Below are 22,925 nucleotides of genomic sequence, written 5' to 3'. Positions count from 1 at the left end.
TTTTTTTTTTTTTTTTAAATAAGGTGTTACATGTCTTTCAGAGTCATTGGGAAAGTAACTCTAGTTTGAGCCTTCGTGGATGACTTCAAGAGGCACGGTGCATGTTACCAGGAGGGCTCCTGCCTCCTCTAAAATGAGGAAGCAGCACATTCAGGGAAAAGCCAAGATGGGGAAGCTGCCTCAGATAAACCACACCCCTCCACGATGGTGCTCGACAGCAGGCACAAGAGAAGCCACAGAAACTGACCTCCATTTTACCTCCACATTCTAAGTCTCATGTGAGGGCACCAAAATGGTGGAAGCTAAATCCCACCCAGATCCCTGGCTGTCAGGCGTTCTAGGAAATGCAGTCTTTGTCTTTTTGGCCTCAGGAGTACAGGAAGGCACACTAGACAGATGTTGGAATGGATGGAGAGTACGTATCCATGACATGCAATACAGATTTCATCACAAGACAAACTTAAAAAGAAAATGCCTAAAATAACAACTAAACCAGAAAAATCAATGAGAACTAGTTCTTCTGAAGTTTCAACATTCATTGTCAGCTCTCCCCAAATGTCGAAAGGACTACTATAGAAACAGTTAAAAAACAACTTTTGGAATAAGAGTAAGAAATACCTTAAAGCTACAGACTTTTATTTTGAAACCTTTATTTTGAAACTGAGAGAGTATTGCTCTTGTGGTCTTATTACTTGTAGGAGGCAGCAGAAAACAAAGTTGCCTGGCATTGGTAGGTTCTGTAGGATCAGGTACAGGTAAGATTGTTTTAGACAGTTGTGGTGATGATAGAAGGTCTTAAAACCATCATCAAGAAGTCAGGCCAACACTAATTCTAATTGTGTTAATGTCTAAAATGATAGCTGGGTGTGCTGGCAATATGGCAGAATTGTGGTAGATACTATGACAAAATCTCCTGCTATAAATACCTCTAAGTGTTCAGTAAATCAATTGAAATACACAGCAGAGTTCTCTAAGATGTTCCTGAGAAAACAAACATTTAGAGGGTGCTGGAATGAGAACAGGTGAAGTAGAAGCTTCAGCCATTCTTGGGGTGTTTGCTGATTTCGGAGGCACATTTCAGTGGCTGCATGCAGTAGAGGCAGGGGATCAGGATTTGGATCCTCAATATGCAGGAAGGGGGAACAAGACCAGGGCATACAGCTGGGACCCTCAAAGGGGGATACTTTCAGTGAAAGTGTGGGTACAAAAAAAATCTGCCTCCATGGGAAGACACCAAGCTCTGGCTGGGGGCAAAAATGTCTCCCCAGAGAATTCGTGATCACACATTGATATCACATGTAAATTGAAACTACCTGCACGGTATGAGGTGGCCCAAGATCAGAAACAGCACCAGGGGAATCTTCCTTTCCTTCTCTCTTACCATATGTTTTCAGTCTCTCTCTTTCTCTTGTCTGTGTTTCGTAATTTTGGATAAAACAGTCCTATTATTCTTTTGATCCTTAAACTACTCTTTTGCAGCCACACATTGTTTAACTCGAACAAAGGGGAATAACCATTCACGTCAAGCTGATCCCTAAGGGGTCAGACTAAGGCTAGAAACGGGGGCACTAGAGTCAGTCAGACATGGCTTTTCATTCTGTCTCAACTTCTGTGTAATCTGGAGCAAGTTTCTGAATTTGTCTGAATCTTAGTTTCTTCATCAGTCAAATAGGGAGAATAATAGCAACTACCAATGAGAGATTCATCTCGAGCACTTAGCACATGCTTGGCACATAATGAGTCGTCAATAAATGTTAGCTGTATGTCAACATCACCAGTGAACAGACCCCAACTGATCTAAATTTCTGAATTTCTAGGATTCTAGGCCCTGTACTCTCTTTGTAAAAAGCACAACTAAGCATAATAATTTAACTCATTGATTCTCTAATTTTTAAATTTTTCTACCAACTTCCACAGAAGATTTTAGGTGATTAATATATCTTTTTACACTAAATTGGTTGTAAAGCAAATAGGATAAGCGAATAGATTTTCCCTTTATATTTCTCCAGAATCCCAAATAATTCCTTGGGAATTAGATAAGAACTTATTAAATCTTTCAGGACTCTCTGATACAATTTACATCTTCTTGCATTGTAGAAGGTGCTCAATACATTTGTTTTGATTTAAAACTGGATTAATGTCTAATATGTTAGAATCACCCCTAACAGAGGTGGCAGGGATCTTAAGGGTCTAGTCTGACCATCTGGTTGATGTTTAATCCTATATATGTCATTCCCAACCCAAAGTTATCCAACTCTTATCTATAAATCTCCAAATACATTCACTGTCTTATGAGTACATTCCTGTTGTGAGTTCCATGCTTCTGAAAATTTGATGTGCTGTCTCCCTGAGCTTACCTGAGGCCAGACTCAGCACTTCCTAACATCCCCAATAGCAGATTCAATTCCACAAAGGAAGTGAAGTAGATTGTTCTGAATATTACCAATGGTGGTTTTTACAGAACACTGAAGAGAATTTACATACTTCACAGGAAAATTTAACTAAAATCCTCATTAGACGTCTTTAAGTTCCAAAGTCTCTTTCTAGATTTTCTAACAATGTTACCTCTCTCTTTTTTCTCTCTTCTTGCCCCAAATTTAGTGTCTGAAATCCCCTATATTTTTATAGGGATTCAGTTCAGGTTCTCAGCTCGAGTAGCTCTCTGAAAACCAAAGGCCTTCGGCTGGAGGAACTCATCCTTTGAGAAAGCAGGCAGGTGACCACCTAGTGTTCTTGCACAGGTATTGGCGAAAACGACCAGTATACAGTAGTTTCCCTTTTCACCTCAGGTGATCTATCAATATATTTGCCCAACCAAAACAAACCCCCTTTGTTTTGATAGAGTGAGGAGATGTTGGCAGGAGAAGGGCATATGTGGAGAGGGGCAAATGTGATTGGGCTGCTAAAAAATATGATTTTCTCCATATTACACCCAATTTACAATAATGGAGTGTTCTAAAAGGAGTAGTTATATTTCAGTTAAGTGCCTAACTTGCTCCTAAATGGTAATTAAAATTTTTTATAACAACTTTAGTAAGCTATAATGCACATACCATAAAATTCACACTTTGGAAGTGTACAGTTCAATGGGTTTTAGTATATTCACAATCATCACCACTATCTAATTCCAGAACATTTTCATCATCCCCAAAAGAAACCCCTTATCCATTAGCAGTCACTCCCCAGTCCCCTCTCTCCCTAGCCCCTGGTAACCGCCAATCCACTCTCTGTCTCCATGGATTTGCCTATTCTGGACATTTCCTGTAAATGGAATCATGCAATATTTGGTATTTTGTGACTGGCTTATTTCATTTAGCATAATGTTTTCAAGATTCATCCATGTTGCAGCACGTGCAGGTCCTTTTTTTTATGGCCCAATAGTATTCCATTGTATGGATATACCATATTTTATCTACTCATTGGTTGATCGACATTTGGGTTGTTTCCACTTTTTGGCTATTATGAAATATGCTGCTATAAACATTCATGTACAAGTCGTTATATGAACAAATGTTTTCATTTCTCTTGGGTATATACCTAGGAGTAGAATTGCTAGGTCACATGGTAACTCTACGTTTAACTTTTTGAAGAACTATTAAACAGTTTTCTAAAGTGGTCACATCATTTTTACATTCCTACCAGCAAATATGAGTGTCCCAATTATTCCACACCCTCACCAAGACTTGTTGTTGTCTCTCTTTGTTAGAGCCATCTTAGTGGGTGTGAAGTGGTACCTTGATGTGCGTTTCCCTGATGGCTAATGATGTTGAGCACCTTTTCATGTGCTTATTCCCATTTGAAGATCTCCTTTGGAGAAACGTCTGTTCAACTCATTTGTACATTTAAAATTGTGTTGTCTTTTTATCATTGAGTTGTAAGAGTCCTTTTAATATTCGGAATACAAGTCCCTTATCAGATATATGATTTGCAAACATGTTCTCCCATTCTGTAGGTTGTCCTAATAGTAATTTATGTTTAGGCAACACTTGAATTATTCAGGAATTAAAGCTTATGTATGGATATCATCCAAACCCTTTGTCTCTCTCCTGGATTTATTCCAATTGGGAAAAAGAAGTGCTTGCAGCATTCTCTTAAAAGAGTGCACAGGGGAAGGAAAAAACCCCACAGTGCCCAGCAGAGAGTAGGAATTCAATTAACTTTGGCAAATGAATGAATAAAATGTATGTGTTTATTCTTGGTTCCCACCACTACTCTGACATCTTGAGTCCCTCTGCTGGACTTGCAGAGCAATGATATTCATTTCATGGCCTGAAGGCCCCCAGTGGGAGCTATGAAGTATTGGAAATGTGCACCTGTTTCTATGTGTATGCTTTAAGTTGTTTGTCTACGCCACATTGAATGCACTAAAGTGTAATACTGTCATGTGAGAGTCCACAGATATTTCATGGTAAAAAGCAGTCTCATGTTTTACTCTTTAAATTTGAGACTCACTGACTTAAGAGAAAGAAACAGTTTGTTTTTTTTTTTTTTTGTCAGTTCAATGTTGACTCTATAGTGTTTTGCATGGTGCTGGGAATTTCTATATCATTTATACTATGGATGTTTATTTGAAGATTCACTTAGGAATTTCACTTACTTCAGTGCCCTTGACCTAAGAGTGGTCCCTTCAGTGAGGTTCATTGTCCCCTTGACCAAGCAAATAGCTGTAGAGAGATGGATCTGATGCTGTGAGGGAGGAAGTCCTGTCAGATCCACTGAATCTACTTGGGAGACCTTGGGGATAGGGGAGAAATGGTCCCAGTCAGCCAGTCTGCGTTTCCACATCACTTACAATGGTCTATCAAGGTTATTTTGCAACTGATATTTGACATAATCCCTTGTACATCATGAGTGTTGACTCACAGGGAGAATCAGAGTGATTTAAATATGGGAAGAATCAAAGGAATTCTAGTTGGGACCACAGTTGAAACTAGAAAGAAATCAAAGAAGGCATATGTGTGAGGGAAACAAGCTGGGTAAAGGAAGCAGAACAAAGGGAAGCAGGACACTTATTTGTAACTGGATATAAACAAGAGTCTAACTTTACACAGGCAGAGCTGGTTGGCCTGCTAGTGTTACTCAGCTCAATTACCCATTCAGTGTACTCACTCAGATGACTGTGGGCATCATGTGTATGACATATGTATGGATGCAGGTACCTGCCAGCTAGTGAAATGGACACACAGTTATAAGCATGCAAAATAGTTCCATCAGAGAGAGAGAAAGATGAGAACTTAAAAATTAGTGGTCATAGGGAGTTAATATAAAGAAGTTTGTTTTGGGGCCAGCCCGGTGGCGCAAGTGGTTAAGTGCGCGCACTCCGCTGCAGCGGCCTGGAGTTTGCCGGTTCAGATCCCGGTGCGCAGCGATGCACCGCTTGGCAAGCCATGCTGTGGTGGTGTCCCATATAAAGTGGAGGAAGACAGGCATGGATGTTAGCCCACGGCCAGTCTTCCTCAGCCAAAAGAGGAGGATTGGCAGATGTTAGCTCAGGGCCGATCTTCCTCACAAAATAAAAAAAGAAGTTTGTTTTCTCGGTCCAGGTGGAAGAAAAAAATGTCTGTGTCTAAACAGCCACCAACAATACCACTTTATAGTATTTATGCAATGCTTTTTCTTTCCCTGTAAGAGCAAACACTTTTAAGCTTACCTTATGGCTCATCATCACAACACTCTCCTGAAGGAAAGTGGTACAGACAAATGTCATTTTACTGTGCTTTGCAGATATTGCATTTTTTACAAATTGAAGGTTTGTGGCAACCCTGCATCAAGCAAGTCTATCAGCACCATTTTTCCAATAGCATTTGCTTACTTGGTGTCCCTGTGTCACAGTTTGGTAATTCTTGCAATATTTCAAATGTTTTCATTGTTACTATATTTGCTATAGTAATCTGTGATAGGTGATTTTTGATGTTCCTATTGTAATTGTTTTGGGGTGCCACAAACCATGCCCATGTATGATGGCAATTTAATCAATAAATGTTGTGTGTGTTCTGACTGCTCCACCCACCAGCTGTTGCCCTGTCTCTCTCCCTCTCCTCGGGCCTCCCTAGTCCGTGAAACATAATAATTCCCTAGTCCGTGAAACATAATAATATTGAAATTAGGCCAATTAATAACCCTACAATGGCCTCTAAGTGTTCAAGTGAAAGGAAGAGTCCCATGTCCCTCACTTTAAGTCAAAAGCTAGAAATGATTAAGCTTAGTGAGTATCGAAAGCCGAGATAGGCTGAAAGCTAGGCCTCTTGCGCCAAGCAGTTAGTCAAGCTGTGAATACAAAGGAAAAGTTCTTGAAGGAAATTAAAAGTGCTACTGGTGAACACATGAATGATAAGAAAGTGAAACAGCCTTATTGCTGATATGGAGAAAGTTTTAGTGGTCTGCATAGACGATCAAACCAGCCACAACATTCCCTTAAACCAAAGAGCAAGGTCCTAACTCTTCATTCTGTGAAGGCTGAGAGAAGTGAGGAAGCTGTAGAAGTTTGAAGCTACCAGAGGTTGGTTCATGAGGTTTAAGGAAAGAAGCCATCTTCATAACATCAAAGTGCGAGGTGAAGCAGCAAGGGCTGATGTAGAAGCTGCAGCTAGTTATCCAGACAGTCTAGCTGAGATCATTCATGAAGGTGCTACACTAAACAACAGATTTTCACTGTAGATGAAACAGCCTTCTATTGGAAGAAGATGCCATCTAGGACTTTCACAGCTAGAGAAGAGAAGTCAAGGCCTGGCTTCAAAGCTTCAAAGGACAGGCTGACTCTCTTATTAGGGGCTAATGTAGCTGGTGACTTTAGGTTGAAGCCAGTGCTCATTTACCATTCCAGAAATCCTACATCCCTTAAGAATGATGCTAAATCTACTCTGCCTGTGCTCTATAAATGGAGCAATAAAGCCTGGAAGACAGAACACCTGTTTACAACATGGTTTACTGAATATTTTAAGCCCACTGTTGAGACCTACTGCTCAGAAAAAACGATTCCTTTCAAAATATGACTGCTCATTGACAGTGCACCTGGTCACCCAAGAGCTCTGATGAAGGTGTACAACGATATTAATGTTGTTTTCTTGCCTGCTTACACAACATCCATTCTGAAACTCATGGATCAAGGAGTAATTCCAACTTTTAATCTTATTATTTAAGAAATACCTTTCGTAAGGCTATAAGCTGCCATAGATAGTGAGTCCTCTGATGGATCTGGGCAGAGTCAATTGAAAACTTTCTGGAAAGGGTTCATCATCCAGATGCCATTAAGAACATTTATGATTCATGGGAAAAGGTCAAAATATCAACATTAACAGGAGTTTGGAAGAAGTTGATTCCAACTTTCTTGATAACTTCGAGGGGTTCAAGACTTCAGTGGAGGAAGTAACTGCAGATGCGGTGGAAATAGCAAAAGAACTAGAATTAGAAGTGGTTCTTGAAAATGTGACTGAATTGCTGCAATCTCATGATAAAACTTTAACGGATAAGGAGTTGCTTCTTATGGATTAGCAAAGAACGTGGTTTCTTGAGATGGAATCTACTCCTGGTGAAGATGCTGTGAAGATTGTTGAAATGACACCAAAGAATTTAGAATATGACATAAACTTAGTTGATAAAGCAGCAGCAGGTCTTAAGAGGATTGACTCCAATTTTGAAAGAAGTTCTACTGTGAGTAAAATGCTATCAAATAGCATTGCATGCTACAGAGAAATCATTTGTGAAAGGAAGAGTTGATTGATATGGCAAACTTTATTGCTGTCTTATTTTAAGAAATTGCTACAGTCACCCCAACCTTCAGCAACCACCACCCTGGTCAGTCAGCAGCCTCAACATCGAGGCAAGACCCTCTACCAGCAAAAAGATTACGACTCGCTGAAGGCTCAGATGATGGTTAGCATTTTTTAGCAATAGAGTATTTTTTAATTAAGGTATGTACATTATATATTTTCAGACATAATGCTATTGTTTTTTAATAGACTACAGTATTGTGTAAACATAACTTTTATACACACTGGGAAACGAAAAAATCCGTGTGGCTCACTTTATTGCGATATTCGCTTTATGGCAGTGGTCTGGAACCAAACCCACAATATCTCCAAGGTATGCCTGTTGTTTTACCAACAATTGACCTACGGCTCAGAGGTGAATTGACTGTTCTGGAGGGTGGGGGAGAAGGGATAGGTCACTGATATTTAGACTTCTGTTTGGAGGTAGGACTGAGTTAGGCATTAACCATACACAAATTCCTTTAATTCCTATCAGAACCCTATGAGGTCGGGAATTATTACTATAATTTGATAGAGTAAAGAAAATCACCCAAATTGTTGAGTTAATAGTGGTAGAATCAAACCATATCTGTCATATTATAGAGCCATATTCTTTATGCTCTACCATATTCTTATTTGCTAAATCTAATTGACTAAGGGAGGTTGCCTGGAGGGATACGTGGAAGGAGTCTAAGCCCGTGCCCAGTTATTCAGTCTGACGCTGGTGGGGGTGGGAGGAGCGGCATCTAATATAGAACCCAAAATGAGTGGTTTTGTGATAGGCATCATTTCTAAGGCACTAGTGGAAGACTTTCTGTTACACAACAGTCTACATTTTGAGGGAGCTAAGGAAGGACTCTGCAAAAGGGCAGCTTCTTACAACTGCATTTTGAAAATATTTCTTCTTTCCCTCCCTCTTGTTGCCAAGTACGATATTAGTGAAGGAAACCGGAACATATCACCCCAAAATGTGCCTATGTGACATAAAATTATTTTGAGCTGAAGGCAATTAGGCGACAACAAATGCAGGAAAACTTCCCCCACCACACCCCTTTACTGCCTAAAGGCAGGATGTAAATTCTTGTTTTGCTGGAGACAGACTCTTAGCCATGAGACAGCACCAGAGGAATCTTACTCCAAACAAACCTTACTCCATTAGTTTCCTCCCATATATTTACCTTCTCACAGTTTGCAGCCCTTGGAAGCCTAAAATTGCTTTCCTTTGTCCTGTCATTTCTCTACAAATTTATTGCTCTTTGTTGCAGATGCTACATAAGCAGGAGTTCTAAGTTGCCACTTTGAGTTACTTTTCATTGGGTTTCTCCCATGTGATATGCGCCGTCCATGTTAATAAACTGTTTTTCTCTTGTTAATCTGTCTTTTTGTTTAAGAGACCAAGATGGGTAGAAGTAAAGTTTTGTCTCCTTTACACCAGCTATGGCCGATTTTCTCTCTCTCTCTTTTTGGGTACTTGCTTCTTTATTTTGCATCCTCTCCTTTGTTGAAAGGTAAGTGTCAATGAAACATGGAATGTGGCTGATGAATATATGAGTGGCAGACTGGTAGGGTGTAGACAAGGATTTGGCAGCTTTGATCATCATGGACAGATGAAGGCAGGATCGGTGTTACTCTCAGTGACAGGATAAAAACATTCAGCCAGATTTATACCACAAACCACAGATCTCCTTTTTAGTTTCTGCATGATAAATATTCCTTAGTTTTCTGCCGTTACATCTGTGTTTAAATTTCCAATTTTCTGGATTGGGCTGACAGATTTAAATCCTTGATATTTACATATTTTTAAACAACCCTTTCATTTTCTTTTGCAAATTACAGCTACAAGGTACATATCTGTGTTTTTCTCTATTAGGTTTTCACATCAGTCTTACGTTAGAGTCCTAATGGGCTCATCATTTTTGAGAGTGAAAGCTGTGGAAACCTTTGGATATGAATCCCAATTAGTCCCCAACTTACCGCACCATTTCACTTTCCAGTTACGATTGGCATCAACTCCACGGCAGCGAAACCTTGAGTTCCTTGACCTCGTTTTTCTCCAAAATCGATCCTAGATGTAATTAAGAAAATAGGTGCAGAAAAAATACTTCAAAGGTTGTTCATGTGCATTTTCGTAGCTCAATCAGTGAATGAATCACAACACTGAGTGGAGAGTTCCCTCTGGGAAGAGACAAGTCGGGGAGCGGAAAGACGGATTGGAGTGGCAGTGGAGACTCAGGTTCACACTCCAATTTCTGCCACAAACTTGCTATCTCTTACCTTCTATTGGCCTCATTTCCTCACAGTCACAATTGAACAAGCTGGACTAGAGAATGATTTTTCTGGATTTATTTGGAAGGAGAAATCTTTATTTACAAGAATCTTATGCAAAGCCAAATACATAAACAAAATCAAAAGGTTGCTGCTGTGATGGGGAAGGGAGTAGAGTTCTCTTTTATAGCCCTGGAATCACTGGCTGGCTGACCACCAAGCTTCCTTCCTGTTCTGTTTGCTACAAATTATTCAGTCTGGCTTCTCAATTGGATAGGCAAAGTGACTTACATTGGTCCAGCTAAAATGGTATCCATCAACGTTAAACACAGGCATGATATAGAAATACAGATGATTTAACATTTTTCTCATGGTTGGGTCACTCCTATATGTTAGAAGAGCCTAAAAGACAAAGGTGACATTTTTTTTACAAATTGATCTCAAATACAGATTTAGAAAGAAAAATATGAAAGATTCTGTCTATCCATGGGAAATAACACGTTGGGTAAAAAGTTACAAGCTAATATGAACTATACTCTTTGACATCACATATTCTTGATTGAGACTTTTGTCTCAAACTCTTTATTAATGATAACATTTTAGCAAAGGTGGCAAAACATTAATTGGGCAGCCTCTTGCAGAATTGCAGATCTGGCTAAATTTTAGGCTGATTAAGAAAGCAATAATTTAGATATACTTTTGTATGATTAGCTCTTTTTAAGATTCAACTGTGGACAAAATAATATGTGAATTTTGATATCCTTACATGATACATCATAATACAGTCTAGTTATATGTGTTGCTTAATTGTTTATGTCTAACTGGTACCAGACTCAAGACTTAGAACTTACTGCATGAACACTCTGTTCTCTCCTGACTTTTCTATAAAAAGTCTAATGGGAAATATAACATCTTTGTCCTCTTTATTATGGCTCCTTTGAAATCTTGCTTTGTGATTGAGTTTTACTTACATTGTGCCTGACCCCAAGTCTGAAGATTCTGCACTATAGATTTGGCCTCAAATAGAAAATCATTGAATGTGCTAAGTCAAGAATACAGACATTTTGAAACACCATTCCTATGGAATGGACTTTTAAAAAAGTACTTTCTGGTGCACGTTTGTCTATGTGTAAAGTACCTTAGAGAAACACATAAGAAATTTGTAACAATGGCTGCCTCTGGGGAGGGGGACTGGGGGACAATGTACAAAAAGGAGAATTACCTTTCATTTTATACCTATTTGGATTGTTTGAATTTTTACTGTATTAAAAACATAATTCAAAAGAATTCTTAAATGATGTATGTACTACCTTGGAAAATTTAATACTTAAAATTTCAATCTTCTTTTACCTCTAGTTAAGTAGGATTTCTGAACTCATCATAAGCAGTATTCTGTATTTACATGATAAGAATTCTCTTCATAGAGAGCAATCCAATAATATAATTTATTATTAGAAACTATCACTATATTAGATATAATAATGAAAATACAAGGATATATCCAAGAACATAAGAAGAGTTAAATACAATTTTATTAAATATAATTTAAATATCTATGTAATTAACACAAATTGATAAATGTTAATACAATTCTCTCTTGTTCTCCCTTATTTAAGACTAAATAATAAATTGTTGGCCAAATAGTTTCAGTACAATTTCCATATATGCTTGAATTTCTATTAACTATTTAATGCCTCACACTAGAGAAAAATCCCTGGTATGTGATCAATTATACATATTCTAGAATTTTGTTATCCTCTAATAAATGGAGGTTCCCCAAAGTTTGGAGGAAGTCTCCTGCTGGGGATGGCTGAGACAGAGCTATAGGGTTAGCTACATTCTTCCTTAACGTTAGGCAGCTGTGGCTTTCCATGCCAGTCTAGAGAGGAAGAGAGAAGAGATGGAAGGAAAGGGACCTGAGGCAACAAGGCAGGAAAGAAAGGGTAGGAAAAAGTCATAATAATTTCTCTCCCTCCCCGCCTAGCATTGGAGACCGTAGCTCATTTGTCTCAGTCCAAACTGGGGAAGTCTAATCTTTTCTAAGCACAGATCATGTTAGCACCTAAGTACCAGACTACGCTAGAGACCTGCATGGGAACGTTTTCATCTCATCCTGCCTTTTCCTCCTCCAATGCAAGTGACCTCCATACTTTTGTATTTCAAAGAATATTACTAACTCCCTTGAAAATAATTACAATATTTTTTAAGCAAATAGAAAAAGTACAGAGAAGAATATTACATCTACGTGCCCACCAACTACATCTTGCCACATTTATCAAATATTAAAAGAAAAAAATTGAGACACTATAGATAAAACTAAAGCTCCCTTTTTATCATCCCTGATCCTATTTTCCTCTCCTCCACCAAGGTAATCACTGTCTTAAATTTGACATTATCATTCTCATGCGTGATTTTACGTTTTGTTACATACATATGGATTCATGAACAATATATACTGTGTATGCTTTGAAATTTCATGCAAATGATATCATGATGTGTCAATCTTCAGTCTGCTTTTCTTCCCAATACTATATTTTTGACACTTATTAAGTTGATGATTTATTAATTTTAACTGCTAAATAGTATTCCATTATTGATAAATGCATACTATATCGATCAGTTATTTTGTCAATGGACAGTTAGGTTGCTTCCAATACTTCGTTGTTACCATATTGCAATGAACATTCTTGCACATTTCTCCTAGACACGTGTGAGAGTTTCTTTATGATGTATATCTAGGAATGGATTTGCTGGGTCGTGGATTTACTTGCCTTCCACTTGACTAAATGTTGCCGTTTTCTCTCTAAATAGTAAATCTCTCATCTGCAGTGAATGAGAGTTCCCATCGCTCTACAACTTTACCAACGCTTGGTATCATTAAGCTTTTAATTAAAAAAAAATTTAATGGGTATGAAATTTTGTTTTCTTGCTTTATGTCACATTTCTCTGATTACAAATTATATTGAACAGCTTTTATATAATAGGTCATTCTGTAAATTCCTCATATTTTTGCCCATTTTTCTACTAAACTCTCTTTTTATATTCTGGATGTTAATCCTTTGTTTGGTTATAAGCATCACAAACGTCTTCCTTTCTGGGGCTTATTGTTTCCTATTTTTATCATGTCCTTGTTGAACATAAATTTTTAATTTTATCATCATTAAATGTATAAATTTTATTTAAGAACTCATCTCTGCCTTAAGATTATAAAGATATTGTACTGTATTCAAAAAGTTGTTTCAAAGTTTTTTCTTCAAATGTAAGCCTTAAACCTCCTAGAAATGGTGTTTTACACGATGTGAGGTTGGGATTTATTAGTTAATTTATTTTTCCATTGTAGAAGACCAGTTGCACCACTGCACTCATTTGGATGGTTCGTCTTTTCCCCAGTGAGTTAGCACGCCATCTCCGTCCAATGTCAAGTTTTCACAAATTGCTCTAATGCACTTTGGTTTGTATCCATTCATCAAAACCACACCATGGTTTATACAGAATCTGTGGAGTCTGGTAGGATGTGTCTCCCGCTGTTGTTCTACTTCAAAATTGACTTGGTTATATTTGACTCTTCTCCCGTCACATTAATTTTGAAATCAAGGTTGGATATATTAAAGATATTCTGTTTTATACTAGGTTGTTGTTTATTTTTTGGTCATTAATGGATGTTGAATTTTAGCAAGTAATCTTTCTTCATGTATTAGCATAATCATATAGTTGTTATGATCTATTTTAATAAGTAATTTTCTATCTTTAAATCATCCTTTTATTCCTGGGATAAGCCCATTTGGTTATGATATATATTCTTATTATATTGGCTGGATTCAGGTTGTTAATATTTATATCTATATTCTTGAGGGAGATAGGCCTATAATTTCCTTTCTTATTTTGTCCTTGTTTGGTTTTGGTACTAGGGTTATATAACTTTATGATTATTTGGTGAGTAAACCATCTAGGCCTAAAGCAGACATTAATAAAATATTAAAAAAGGATACAATAGGGAAGATCTATCTTTGCTTCCTGTTTCCCTGATTTCTGCTCCTTATTGTTTCTTTCTTTTGTTGACTCTCTTTTTCCTTTTCTAATTTCTTGAATTGAGAGCTTAGCTCATTAGTTTGGAGACCTTATTCTTTTCTAATATGTACATTTAAAACTATAAATTCCCCTTCAGTACGACATCAGCTACATTCTATATGTTTTGATATATAATAGTTTTGTTTCCATTCAACTATGTTGAAAATGTTCCTTGATTTCTTTAAACCATGAGATATTTATAAATATTTTTATATTTTAAAATATTTGAGTTTTCTTAAGTCATATTTTTATAAATAATTTTTAACAACTGCATTACAGTCAGAGAATATGGTCTGCATGATATAGATTCTTTGGTATTTCTTGAACCTTGCTTTGTGGCTTAGTATATAGTCAATTTCTGCAAATGTTCCAAATGTGCTTGAAAAGAATGTGCATTCTCTAATTATTGGGTATGGATTCTATATGTGTTTATTAGATTAAGTTTATTAATTACATTGTTATATCATCTATATTCTTACTAAAAATTCTGCCTATCTGCTGTCTTAATCACTAAGAGTCGTGTTAAAAAAACTCACATTATTTTAGATTTGTCACTTTTTCTTATAATTCTGTCAAATTTTGTTTTATGTATTTTGAGACCATTAACCTGACCTCATTTTGAAGTTCTTCATTTCCAAATAATATATTAAATAAGGAAGCTGTTCTCTGGTATTCTATTCTGGAGTGGATTTAATTTCCAAGACTTGCCAGAACATGTTCTTCCTCTGACAAATAAACAGGGTGTCATTGTATTGCATATGCTATATTTGTGATTTTTATAACTCGCTAAGAATTGCAACCATTCTCCATCTGGTCAGACAAAGTGAGAATGATCACAATGTGATGACTGTTCACTACTGAATAGGACGACGGAGAGACCTCCTTGCTTGAAAGCTTTAAGCAATAGGACGTAGATCATTTCTCTTTTATGGTTTAGGTGGAGTTTCTAGAAAAAAGATGACCATGTGACTTTCTATTTTCCATCATTCTAACATATGCTAACCATAAAGAACCACATTCCTTCTAATGTGTAGGACTCTTGAGCAATCAATTCACACCACCCATACGTACAGAAAAGGAGATGCCTGCTAATCAAGTTCCATCTGGGCTTGACAAGTTTAATTTCTTGACTATTGTTGCTTAGGAGGAAGACAAGTAGTCGTGATCTGAAAGCCAGTCACAAAACAATGCACCATACGCCTCAGTGTGGCAGTCTTTAGGTATTACACTCACCTTCATCAATTTATTTTAAGAAGACTTCACCGAAATGGATTTTGATTTTCAATTAAAAAATATCAGAGAAAGTTTGGAGTATTATCTTCTGCTAGGAGAATGATATGTTTAGTATTAGGTTAGGGAACTTCTGAAGTTGATTAAGAAAGACAAAGAATGAATCTATTTGGCATTTGCCACCTACCAAGACCATTTTGGCTTCCCCATAAAGATATACATGTCATATACCAGAATTCACCAAATAAACTTTGGTTAAATTTGAAGAAGATTTTCGCAATTACTAAAGTCTTTGCATGGTGTGACAAAGTGAGGCCCAAAACTTTCCCTCCTTTTCACTGTTTTTGGATTTACTTGGTTGGCTGTTGCTTTCTTAGAGCCCCATGACAACTGGCAATGTTGGGGCATTTTTTTGAGGATCGGTGTTACTCGCTTTTAAAAAGGTAGTTTTTATATTTTCCATTATTTTTATTTTTCTTCTAGAATCACTATAGAGACCCAAAAAGTAATAACCCCACATTCAGTGAAGGGCACACTGGGAGAACTACGCATGTTACAGCTGAGCCAAAGGGAGGGCACAGTCACCAGTCAAACTGAAGAATATCCTCACTTGGACTGGAGCAGAGTAAAATTATTTAGGGTGGAAAAAAGTTGTAGCACCAAAATGGATGCATCTTGACTTACAGAAGGTATTTAAAATTCAATACTAGGAGAATTAATTAGAGCAGGAGAGAGTTTCCAGGGAAATTTTAAAAAGGGAGCTTAATCTATAAAGATATTTGATGTCATACTATGAAAAGCTCATTAAATACAAAAGGGTAACTAAATAATAGTTTGAAAGCAACATGAGCAAAAGGCTATGTGAGTGAAGGATGGAGAACTGGAAAATTATATGCTAATCTTGTAAAGTCAAGTTATTTTTTATACTTAGATAATTTATACTTAGAACTGCCTGGAGGGCTGGCCCCGTGGCTTGGTGGTTAAGTGCGCGCGCTGCGATGCTGGTGGCCCGGGTTCGGATCCCGGGTGCGCATCGAGGCAGCGCTTCTCCGTCCATCCTGAGGCCGAGTCCCACATACAGCAACTGGAAGGATGTGCAACTGTGACATACAGCTGTCCACTGGGGCTTTGGGGGGAAAAAATAAATAAATAAAATCTTTAAAAAAAAAAAAAAAAAAAAAAAGAACTGCCTGGAGATTGACTAACAAGGCAGGTGACAATTGAAAAATGTTATATATTAATCTATATCTTTGAATAAGAGATATAGATAAATATTTGAAATGTTTTGTGTCACCACGAACAATATAACGTTAGATGCATGTCCACCCTACTTTTCCCTAATGCCGCCTCACATTTCTAGAACTTTTACACCGAGATAGCCTAATAACAATGGTTGATTGTATTTACTCAGGACCAACAGAGTAGTGGTCAGGACCAACTTTGTGGCTTTATGAAAATCTATTGTGTAAAAATCTTTTACCTACCAAAGAGAAAGTACAGGCACCCTCACTTTGCATGGCTCCAATATACACAAATTTCAGTTACCATAGTTTAGTCAAAGAACATCAGTCCTCCAACAAGTACAGTTCACATTTCGGTTACCACTGCTAGATCTTTAGTCTACAAATCACTATGTAAATAACAGATGCCCATCAAGATCTGTCACCAATTATGCCACTTCTTTTAAAGTCTGTCGGTGAGTGATTGGTCACTATGCATTTCTTATTCAGTTCACACATAGACAGCTAAGTGTATAGCTGTGTTGCCCCGTTGTCTGCCAGGGATAAACCTATGTAGCATTTTACAAAAATAGATGATGGTAAGCGGAGATTGGCCAACAAAGATTAAAGTGCAGCAAGGAAATGAAAAGTGATAGCGGAGAGGTGAAATTTGAATCAAATGTAAACAGAGTTATAGAAGAAATAGCTGACCACAGGAATGTTAACACTGCCACCATTCAACTCTAGATATGCAGCCAGAGGAACTTAATGAAGACAAACTTACCAACCTGAATGAGAAAAGTGGTTGTGATGAAAAGGAGGAGATGTTCCATAAGAAATGATTTTGTCAACATTTCACATTAAAGAAACTCTTTAATGTGATCAAAGATACTTGACAACATTGAAAGCTCAAAGGAAAAAAATATTGGAAGCTGATTCAAACTCAGAAAGGAGCAATGACAATTTGCCCAGGTGTAAAAAAATGCTCACTTCATGCTGTAAGTTATATAATGACAAGGCAAGCACTATCCAAACTACTCGTGATAAGGTTTTTCTTTTTTTTACAAAGAAATAAGACATTTTCCTTATCAGTATTTCTAATAATTACAGTGTAATAAATATTAGTTTTGCTATTTTTTGGTCATTTCCCTACCTATTTATAACAGAGTAAGGGAGTTTTTAATCTTTTGACAAAAATACGTCAAGCTCATAGAACACACACAATTTTCCCTATTAAGATAGACTTTTATGGCTTCAGCTTGCATAGTCACTTTACAGCCCTGCACCACCATGCAGGAAAAGCAAGAACTGCCTATATAAACAAGCCCAGAACATTCTCAGATATTGGATGGTGGAGTAAATGGATGCGATGGATTTCAATTAAATTAAATTGAACAAACATTAATATAGACTGTCGTATGTATAAGACGTTATAAACTGAATAGAAGAAGAGAAAGAGCTAGGCTGGAGGATGCAAAGGCTTAAAGAGCAGATTGGGGAGGATGAGAAGGATGGGAGAGTATGGGGAGTTCAAGGTACTAAAAGGCTGGCAGAAAACAAATAAAAATATTATAAATACTTGGAATGGTAGTGAACTTAAAAAATGCAGATTATTTTTATATGATGAACTTTTTTTTTTTTTTTTTGGTAAGGAAGACTAGCCCTGGGCTAACATCCATGCCCATATTCCTCTACTTTATATGGGACGCTGCCGCAGCATGGCTTGACCAGTGGTGCGATGGTGCGCGCCTGGGATCTGAACCTGCAAACCCTGGGCCGCCGAAGCGGAGCGTGCTCACTTAACTGCTATGCCACTGGGCTGGCCCCATGATGAAGTATTTTTTATTATGCAATTAAGAACAAAGACTTATTTGCTTACTCGACTGAACTCATTAGATATTTGATCTGGGCTTTTCAATTACTTATTTATCGCTGGCTTTTGGCACATTTTATACATACGATTTAAGTTCTCTTCTTTAAAAGGTTTACCTCTAGTGATGCATTTCTTAACCAAAACTTTGATTGAATTTCACATCTACATTTGAGGGTTTATATTATATTTTTACCTTTAATAACCAAGACATAATGAGACTGAAAGAAATGATTGTCCAAAGGAGTATTCCTTGGAAAGCTCTTGAGTCCTGGCAGAAAGAGCCTTCCCATTCTGGAAAGTCTTCCCAGTTGGAGGACTTCTCCCACAGCCAGTGCTCCAAGTCTTCCTTAGAGCTGTGCCTTATACACCCAACCCACCATAGCCTCCACATACTACTACTCATCTTGCTCAGAATCATCAGCTGGTTCTTAGAAAATAACTCCCTTCCCTGAAGTCTCCTATTTCTATTTTTGGCTATTTGATTATCTACATAGCACATCTGAATCACATGCCAGATTTTGGCACCAAGAATAGCTATCACTAGTGCCAAGTGTAGATGAGTGGGAATGTGTAATGGAGGTGGTTTTCCAGTGTAATCAGGCTGGGCCTGGAAGGGTGAGGTTTCACATTATGTAGCAGCAGAGGAATACTGTGGATCACCTGGGACACTAAGGAAGGTTTTCTTTTCTCTCTCTTTTTCTTTTTTTGTGAGCTGCTGCCTTTCTGTAACAAGATCAAATTAGATCCACCTGTATATTATACTTCTTCAAAGTCTGGAAGAATTCTCCATTTCAGACCATTTTCGTTCACCAATTTGCCTGTGGATCATCTTCTCACAAACCCTTGCTTTATCTTTCATCTGCCACTGAGTTAAATAGAATTCAACGACTGATTCTAAAATACCTGTAGGGATATATGACTCAAGCATAAATGAGTTTAGTCTGAGAATGAAATGTACTCAGTTCTGGCTGGATTAAATTTGTTTTAAAAATATCATTTTTGGTTCTATTTAATACAGAAAATTTGGAAAAAATAAAGAAGAAAATAAAAATCACCCATAATTCTTTTAGCATTTAGTGTATTTCTCATGTATATGTTTCTTGGATATGTATTTCACAACGTTGAAATTATAACGCCCATGCTGGGTTTTTTGATATAGCAGCATGTCATGGACAGCTTCCCACATCATTAAATATGGCTCTAAGATATTTTATGAAGTCAGGGCTATGAATTATTTCCTTTATGCCTTCCTCCTTTGCTTTTGTGCTTGGAATGTCTTCCTCACTTGAAAACCAAATAATATTTCCCCAAGTTACTTTCTAAATACAATAGTCCTCTCTTATCCCCGGTTTTGCTTTCTGCAGTTTCAGTTACCTGTGGTCAATTGCAGTCAGAAAACATTAAATGGAAAATTCCAGAAATAAACAATTAATAAATTTTAAATTCTGTGCTGTTCTGAATAGCCTGATGAAATCTTGTGCCATCCTGCCCAGGAGGTGAATCATCTCTTTGTCCAGTGTATCCACACAGTATAGGCTACCCGCCCATTAGACTTTGTAGCCATCTCAGTTATCAGATCAACTGTCATGGTACTTCAGTGCTTGTGTTCAAATAACCCTTATTTTACTTAATAATGGCCTCAAAGGGCAAGACTGGCAATTTTGGATATGTCAAAGAGAAGCCATCAAGTGCTTCCTTTAAGTGAAAATTTGAAAGTTCTTGACTTAATAAGGAAAGAAAAAAAATTGTATGCTGAGGTTGCTAAGATCTACAGTAGGAATGAATCTTTTATCCATTGTGAAGAAGGGAAAAGAAATTTGTTCTAATTTTGCTGTCACACCTCAAACTGCAAAAGTTATGGCCACAGTGAGTGATAAATGCTTAGTATAGGAAAAAACATAGTATGTATAGGTTTCAGTACCATCTGTGGTTTCAGGCATCCACTAGGTGTCTTAGAATGTATCCCTTGTGGATAAGGAGGGACTATTGTATTCTATGAATAAAGACTCGGGTCAAATTTGCCCCAGCAATGTGGACTTATTTCAGGCAAAATTTAAGTGCTATTCATAACTCTGGGCCAGCTAGCACCAGCCATGGCTTGAAATATTCAATCCAGGAGATTAGCAATTTCAAACTTTCAAAAGTGAACACAGGCCAAATTGCCTCATTCAGTTGGAGACGATTCTGAGAAATGAAGCAAATGCTGTTCCATCTGCATTGGCAACAAAGAATTAAGTGACCTTTTCACAATTAAAAAATAAAAAGATGTGAAAATGGGCTGCTACTGAAAATTCTTGGCTACCCCTATATATCAATATTAGTCCTTCTGAACTTGTGCCAGAACTTCATGGGTGAACTGCTACAATTTTCTGTCCTTTTCCCGTCTCTTCTTACCAGATTAAGCAATACAGACAAGAAAAGAACTTAGAAACAACTTTGCTATTGTGGGCAAAAATCATTAGAATTTATCTCTGGACATCTGCTGCCCAAATTAAGCCTGTGAATTAGGTATTCATTCATTTTGGCTGCTTACTGAATCTCTTTAACCTCTCATTAGAGAGTATGTCATTCTTTTAGTCCATGAGATTCAAGTTGTGTGAGAGCACAGTTATTAATGGTCCTTCCTCTTCCTCCCCAGTATCCACAGTGCATTAACAGTGCCTGGCCTGGTGCGTGGTAGGCACTTAGTAATCATTTGTTGAATAAATCAGTCATTTAACCTGTTTAATGTACTGTTGCGTTGACTTCTTCCCTTCTAACTAATGATACCGCCAACACTTCAACTGAAGCTCCCTCAACTTCAATGACACCATCACTCTCTTGGTCATCTTGCCATCTTTGACCTATCCTGCACTTTCATCCCTATATTAAGCTGATTATTAATTCCTAAAGACTTCTTTTATTGGTGTTATCGTCTGTGTTTGTGTGTCATCTCCCCAGTAGAATTGTAAATGAGTTGAGGAAAGGGTTAATGTCTTATACTTGACAGTACAGTACTTGTACCATTACAGGACTTAGCAAGCTGCCTTCACATAGAAAGAAGTGCTCACTAAGCATTTGGTAGAATGAATGAATCTTTCTTTGAACTAGGTATATGCTTTCTTTACTTTCCATTCCTCCATCCACTCTTCCTTCCATGTCCACGTGTAGATTCCTGCCCTAAAAACTTCTATTTCGTCACCCTTCCTCTGGACTCATCCTTCTTTCTTTCATTCATATGTCATTGCCTTTCATCTTTAAACTCTCTGACAATGACACATACTTTTCACTACATATCAGTGTTTTCTCATTTTACTTTATTGGACTAAACTCTGTTTGGCTTCCAAGGCTAAGTATAATTTTTCAGTCAGTCTCATATTGCATTAGAATCTACTCACACAGATTCATGAATCTACAACCACACATACACCATGTTCTCAACGTTAGTCTTTTTTCTTTCTTGGAACACTCTTTTATCTCCCTGATCAAATTCCTGCTCCTCAGTCAAGGCCTAACGAGACACACCTCCTCAAATCTTCCCCAAAACGTGTCTTCTTCCCAAGTCTCATGGATTTCTCTGATTCCTAAATTCCTTCAGTTACTATAGTCAATATAATTTAATCCCCAAAGATACACTGTTTTATGTTGTTTACCATTGTTTCTTGCACATAAATATTGCTCCTCAAACAGAACGTAGACTCCTTGAGTGCAGGGACCGTGACTCATATTTCTGCTGACCCCAATCACGCTAGCAGAGTGCTGAAAATGTAGTGATCAACAGGAAATTGTTGGACTGATCAATATAAATATCTTCTAGGGGAATTCTAATTAACTTTAATTTTAAAAATAACAGCTTTATTGGGATACAATTCACACATCTTATAATTCATCCTTTTAAAGTGTATAATTCAGTGATTTTTAGTATATTCACAGAGTTGTGCAACCATCACTGTATAATTTTAGAATATTTTCATCATCCAAAAAATAAATCTCATATCCTTTAGGTATCAACTCCCCAAGCCACTCATTTCTCCCCAGCCATAGGCAATCACTAAACTACTGTTTCTATAAATTTGCCTGCTTTGGACATTGCATATAAATATGTGGAATTGTGTAATATGTGGTCTTTTGTGACTGCCTTCTTTCACTTAGCCTAGTGTTTTCAAGGTTCATCAATGTTGTAGCATGTATCAGCACTTTATTCCTTTTTTTATTGAGATGTAATTCGTATAACAAAATTCACCATTTTAAAGTGTACAGTTCAGTGGTTTTTAGTATATTCATAATATTGTACAATCATCATCACTATCTGATGCAATCACTCACTATCATCACTATCTGTGCAATCACTATCACTATCCCAAAAAGAAACAGCATACCTGTTAGTCGTCACTCCCAATTCCCCTCTTACCCCATTCCCTGGCCACCACTAATCTACTTCCTGTTTCTATGGCTTTGCCTATTCTGGACATTTCATATAAATGGAATGACATAACATGAGGCCTTTTGTGTCTGGCTTATTTCACTTAGCATGTTTGTAAG

General features: G+C 37.3%; 1 protein-coding gene across 1 annotated transcript in view; it reads right to left on the bottom strand.

Moving 5' to 3' along the window:
* CPA6 (carboxypeptidase A6) overlaps positions 1–22,925 on the bottom strand; it is a 270,901-nt gene that overhangs the window by 34,316 nt on the left and 213,660 nt on the right. Inside the window, exons 7-8 of the mRNA XM_004436260.2 lie at positions 10,305–10,415; positions 9,723–9,813 (exon numbers count right to left, since the gene is read on the bottom strand). Coding sequence (XP_004436317.1) covers positions 9,723–9,813; positions 10,305–10,415 — 202 coding nt within the window. The remainder of the gene's footprint in view (positions 1–9,722; positions 9,814–10,304; positions 10,416–22,925) is intronic.

Source organism: Ceratotherium simum, chromosome 31 (assembly GCF_057802395.1).
Source record: "Ceratotherium simum simum isolate JZ-2026a chromosome 31, ASM5780239v1, whole genome shotgun sequence".
Lineage (NCBI taxonomy): Eukaryota > Metazoa > Chordata > Mammalia > Perissodactyla > Rhinocerotidae > Ceratotherium > Ceratotherium simum.
The sequence above is the reverse complement of the archived record's forward strand: the minus strand, read 5'-3'. Positions and strand labels throughout refer to the sequence as shown.